The sequence below is a fragment of the Telopea speciosissima genome, chromosome 10 (genome assembly GCF_018873765.1).
Source record: "Telopea speciosissima isolate NSW1024214 ecotype Mountain lineage chromosome 10, Tspe_v1, whole genome shotgun sequence".
Classification (NCBI taxonomy): domain Eukaryota; kingdom Viridiplantae; phylum Streptophyta; class Magnoliopsida; order Proteales; family Proteaceae; genus Telopea; species Telopea speciosissima.
Genome location: NC_057925.1, coordinates 51,498,801 through 51,504,862, shown reverse-complemented (window position 1 = coordinate 51,504,862; position 6,062 = coordinate 51,498,801). Strand labels below are relative to the sequence as shown.

General features: G+C 38.2%; 1 protein-coding gene across 1 annotated transcript; it reads right to left on the bottom strand.

The window, feature by feature from the left end:
• Positions 1–3,574: 3,574 nt before the first annotated feature.
• Positions 3,575–5,732, bottom strand: LOC122641717 (pentatricopeptide repeat-containing protein At5g27110). Its single transcript, XM_043835006.1, has one exon. It carries the CDS (start codon positions 5,690–5,692, stop codon positions 3,608–3,610), a length of 2,085 nt encoding a protein of 694 aa, XP_043690941.1. The 5' UTR covers positions 5,693–5,732; the 3' UTR covers positions 3,575–3,607.
• Between the last annotated feature and the right edge of the window lie 330 nt (positions 5,733–6,062).

Here is a 6,062-nt window from a genome sequence, read left to right as displayed (position 1 = left end):
TAGATTCTTTTTTTTTTTTATCAAAAACATGCTTAAATATGTTTTTTTTTAATCAAATGGAGTTTTAGAAGGACAAATAAGAAATAAATATAAATTAAGTTTTATAAATAAAAGACAACTTTCTACAAATTTAATGTTTAGTGCTTAAAGATTCACCACATAGTTAGAGATGGGTGACTCCTTGTGATAGAAGGCTGCACATGCTAGCAGAGGAAGTGTAAAATTTAAAAAAATAATTTAATTTATAACAAAATGGATATTGCATTATAAAAATCACATCATTGGATTTATCATAAACCAAACAGAGCTTATATAAGGAAAATGAGGGGGAAAACATTCTAATGGTACTTCGTAAACATTTCTTGTAGACTAAGAGCAGAATCAACGTTTAGTATGCAATTGATAGAATCACTCCAATTCCTACACTGATAATTACGAAAATGTTTTGACCAAAAAAAAAATTACGAAAATGTCATTTTAATAATAAGCCAGATTCCATTCTTCAAGTCTTTAACCTCCCTATTATTTGCAAAAACATCATTAACCATTGTAATCCGAATCACTTCACGCACAACCATGTAGAAGAAACCAAACAAATAATTATATAACACAAGAAACTTAACATAGCTCGGCACAAATGCCTGCATTCTCCCGAAAAGAACCAACGAAAAAATCTCTATACCATTCTTCACCTAACAATGTGATCTTCTTTGCTCTAGCTTAAAAACCTTAATCTCCATATAATTACAGTTTTACCCTATAGACCCAAAACTTGTCTCAAACATATACAAGCCCAATGATAATTATGTGGACCACTACAGAATATAAAATATAAAACCCAACTGAAACATATGATGGAACTTCAAAGAATGTGATTGTATATGGTTATTTTAGTAAGTGATGGATTTCCTCAAAAGAAGTGAGGCCCAAGAAGCACTTCTTATGGTGGGTGTTTGGAAAGTGTTTGATGAGATGCCCAAGTGGGACCTTGTCTCCTGTAATACTGTCATTGCTGGGAATGCACAGAATGGGATGTACAAAGAAGATTTAATGATGGTTAGGAAGATAAAGGATGGTGGTTTGAAATCTGACTCCTTCGTTCTGTCTAGTATCCTTCCTATATTATATTTCTAAAGGAAAGGAAATCCACAGGTATGCCATAAGACCTGGGTTAGATGCAGATTTTTTTCATTGGAAGTATCTTGATCAATATTTATGCAAGATCATCACTCTTGTGCATAAGATATGTATTTGGGTTTTTTTATAAGATCGGATTCACCTGATATGGTGTATCATGGACAGTCATGATCATGGGGTATGCATTGCAGGGGGGTTACCCATGAGGCCATGATGTCTTTTTTTTTTTTTTTTGGTTCCAGCAGATGGAGTTGGAGAATGAAAGACCCAATTATGTTGCCTTTGTGGCTATTTTCCAAACACTCCCTGCTTGTAGAGTCCATAACCCACTAAAATATATGAGCTTGAGCCTGAAAACATGAGTTCATACATTCTTATGTCAAACCTGCATTCTGCAGCAGATGGAATGATGTAGTGAAACTGACAAGGGTATGAAAAGGAAACAAGCTTGCACCTGGATAGAAGTAATCCACATGCTTTTATAGTTGGAGACAAATCCATCCATATGTTGACAGGATAAACAAGCCAACAAGGCTCTGAAAGTTCTATTGGAGCAAATGAGCAAGAAGGGTATGTTCCCAACACAGATGATGTAGTTCATGATGTTGAAGAGGAGAAAAAGAGAAATATTTAGCCACAGTGAGGGGCTTGATAAGCATACCGCCTGGAACAACAATCCGAGTTACAAAGAACCTCTGACAATCTGGATTACCACACAGCAACAAAGTTTGTATCAAATATTCTTGGGATAGAGATAGTTGTGAGGGATGTTTCCCCATCTTCCCATCTTTGGAGACTATTGTTGATCAGGAAAGTGGAATCATGTTGATATTGAAATCTGATGATTCATTATCAACCCCAGACAGAATGAAAATGATGAGCAGTTTCACTTTATCCCTCTGGGAAAAAGCATGCAATTTGAATGGATTTGATGAGCTTGAGATGTATACCGATCGCCAATCTACCAATTAAGTGAAGCGTCTACAGATCATTGTGGCACTGAGGATCTTAGTCTCAAGTTACTTGATCAGGAGAAGTAGCCCTTTAATTCAAGCTTGATCCTTGAGAAGCTATTTGCTCACGCATCATGATCAGGCATTCTTACTAAAAGTGCTTGTTGAATGGTTAAAGCTATGGTAACAGTCATTGGCATACTCGCATGAGTCATACTTGCTAACCAGTAATTTCAGTGAAAGGAAACCTAGGTATTCATGTTACGGCCGAACCATTGGGAGACAAATGCCTGCAGTTCATTAATCACACACAAATGAGCCACTGATAAGATAGCCACTGGGAGCAAATGCTGACTTCATCAAGTGCCACTATGAAATGGTTCCATACTTTTGAGTTATGTCCATTTACCTGCCAGTGAATCAGAAATTAGCATTGTATACCTCTGTCACAGGTCATAATATTGGAAGAAACATGTATTATTTATTGGAAGCAAACTATAGATAATAGAGTTGATAAAATTAATAATTCTCTTGGGGTTTGTCTTTGTCTTTGTTGCAGCCTCCTATCCCTTCCTCTTGAAGGTTAGGAGCTGCTTTGTTCTTGTTTGTTCCTCTTGTATATTCTCTCTCCCCTCTTGGGGTTCTTGGTAATGAATTATTTATTCACCCAAAAAAAAATTATTAATTCTCTGTTAAACCATATCCACAAGTCCTTTTGTATTTACAGTTAAAGAATAATTAACATTAAGAACAAAAAAGGGTCCATACCTAACTAGTTGGAACTTGGAAGGAAGCTCGGCTATCACTGATGATTGAAATTGGTCTTTATCATACGTTTAAAGATTGAAAGGGTCAAATAAATAATCTATTACTGTTAAAGCATAATTAACATTAATAATAAAAAAGAAAAGGATGCATACCCGAATAGCTTTGATGATTGGCATTGGCCAGTATCATACATTTACAGATTGGAAGGGTCAAAAAATTTATCCTCCAAACCCCGACACCCCCCCCCCAAAAAAATAAAGTTAAAGAAATGCTCAAACAGAAGAGGTGTGAGCAAACATCTAAACTACAAACACCACGGGTACTGGTCTGTGTGACCCTCCAACCTTTGTTTTGATTAGTTCATTGCACCAAAAAAAAAACATTCCTCCGAGTCAAGATCTTATCTTCTCTGTTTGTCGTGAGCATGGCTTGTAAACAACCAATCCCATGGTTCCAGATTTAGTTCCATTTTCTGTAAAATTGCTGAAACTGAAACCACTTGCAGTTGTCATCAAATTGAGGTGTCTCTATTCTTCCCCCCCGCCTTTCTTTCTGAGTGATTAAATTTGGACTCAGATCACATGACCTCATGGTTGAGGTGCAGTACATGAACCAATTGGGCTGAACAAATTGATCTTTCAAGTAGAAGTCTTTGAAAAGCACCTTTGCACCCTTGTATCTCAGAATAATTCCTGGAGTGTGGCTTTTTCCCTGAATGGCATTCTGATCCATTGTCCTTCGCATTCTCACTAAGATATTATTAACTCATTCTTCTCCATGTGTCTGGCAAGATTTGCTAGACAATTGAATAGCATCTCTGCCTGTGGATGTGATTTATCTTCAACAAAGAAGGGATAGATAATCTTGTCAACCTCAATCCAGCTACAGCCTGGGTTCTTCTTCAAACCTAACTCTTTCATTTTTAACCTCAACTTGCGTACATTTTCCCATTTTCCTACGGAAGCATACATGTTGGATAGAACTATGTATGTTGATGGATCATCAGGAACCTTCTCAATGAGAAAGCTTGCAATCTCTTCTCCTAAATTTAAATCCTTATGCATGTTACATGCAGAAAACAATGTACTAAGTAATCCAACATCTCCTCGTACTGTTGGTGTATTCTGAAGGATTCTGTAAGCTTCACGCAATCTTCCAGCACGTCCAAGGAGATCAATTAAGCATGAGTAATGTTCCAACATGGGTTTAATCCCATAGTCAGTTGTCATTTGATCGAAATAAAAACATCCCTCATCTACCAATCCCGCATGGCTACATGCTGATAATACAGCAAGGAAGGTAACTCTGTCTGGTTTTGCATTGGATTGCAGCATCTTATGAAAAAGCTCCAATGCTTCTACCGCTTGACCATGAGACCCATAAGCAGTTATCATGGAAGTCCATGATACAAAATCTCTCACTGGTAACTGATCAAAGACTTGGCATGCTTCATCCACGGCCCCGCATTTTGCGTACATGTCAAGGAGAGCACCCATGACCACTTCATTCAATTCAAACTCATTTTCGATGATGTAATTGTGGATCTCCCTCCCCTGTTCTAAAGCAGCAAGCTGTGAACAAGCAGGTAAAACACTAGTGAATGTAATGGGATCCGGTCTCACACCAGCAATTTTCATATCATAGAAGATTCTAAGCGCCTCGAAATAATTTCCAACCATCACATATCCTGAGATCATCACATTCCAAGAAACTACATTTGTCTTGGGTATCTTCTTGAATGCATACTCAGCTGAAAAAACACTTCCACATTTGAAATAAAGATCAATAAGTGAGCTGTTAACGAAGACATCACATTCTACCATATTTCTAATTATATATCCATGAATGAACTTTCCCTTTTGTAGCTGGGAAGATCTAGAACAAGCTATTAACAAGCTACTTAAAGTAGTTGAAGTGGGTTTCACACCTTCCTCACCCATTCTCTTAAAAAGTTCGAGGCAAGCATAACTATTACCATTTAGACTGTATCCCGCAATCATCGAGTTCCAAGAGACCACACTTTTGTTTGGAATCTGTTCGAAGACCTCTCTAGCCATTTCTAGACAACCACATTTTCCGTACATGTCCACAAGAGCAGAACTAACATATCCATCCAGTTTGAAACCCATTCTTGTCAGTTCCCCATGAATTGCCCTCCCTCTTTCCAAATCTAGAAGCCTTGCACACGCAGAGAAAACAGTTGTGAATGTTACTGAATCAGGCTGGAAAGCAGAACTCTTCATCTTTTCAAACAATTCCAGAGCTTTCTCAGATTGCCCATTTTGATAATAATAAGAAATCAGAGTATTCCAACAGGCTACATCTCTTTCAGGCATTTCATTGAACAGATGAATCGCTGAGTGAAACAAGTTGCATTTTGCGTACATACCCACCAAGGAGCTTGCAACAACAACATCAGATTCACAACCAGTTTTGATCACATGGGTATGAATCTTTTTCCCTATCTCAAGTCTTGCCAATCCACTGCAAGCCTTCAGAGCACTTGGGTAAGTGTAATTGTCGGGTTTGAGATAAGGGAAGAGCTGCAACCTCTCAAAAAGCTCAAGAGCTTCACTGTGCATTTGATTCCTAGTGTAAGCTGCCATGAAGCCATTCCATAGAGAAATGTCTAATGGGTTTTCTATAGTTTGGAAAACTCGGCGTGCAGATTCAAATAAATGGCAAGAGAAGTAGAGGTTGATGAGATGTTTGCACAAAGAGATATTGTTTCGGAGGCCAAAAGTGATTATCTTTTGGTGGAGAATCATGCCTTGTTTCAGTGACTTCGAAGTGATGCATGTTTTCAGGACAGATATTAACGTTTCCGTGTCCATCAAGCTGATACGTGCGTGGCTAAAACAACACAAAATACCCACACACACACACACACACTCTATCTGAGACTGAGAGGGCAAAACTGGATTGTGCCGATTAGCCAATTCAGATTTCAGCAAGAATCAAGATAGCGAAGTCTTGTTTGGATAGTGTTACCAGGCCCTGTCCTCACTCTGTTTTTGTTTCAGACATTTCCAACAAGGGGCAGAAATTTGGTGTTTTTGAGTCTTTGACCTTTCTCTCTGGGGAAGATAGAGGGAGAGAGAATTCAGTTGGAAGAGAACCAGGGTTTTAACTTTCAAGAATCGGGAATGGGATCGGTGAATCGGCCAATTGACTTGGAATCGGGGGTAACCGATCCGATGTCCA

Coding starts and splice junctions, on each gene's coding strand:
- LOC122641717 (XM_043835006.1), bottom strand. CDS start 5,692: ATGGACACGGAAACGTTAATATCTGTCCTGAAAACATGCATCACTTCG.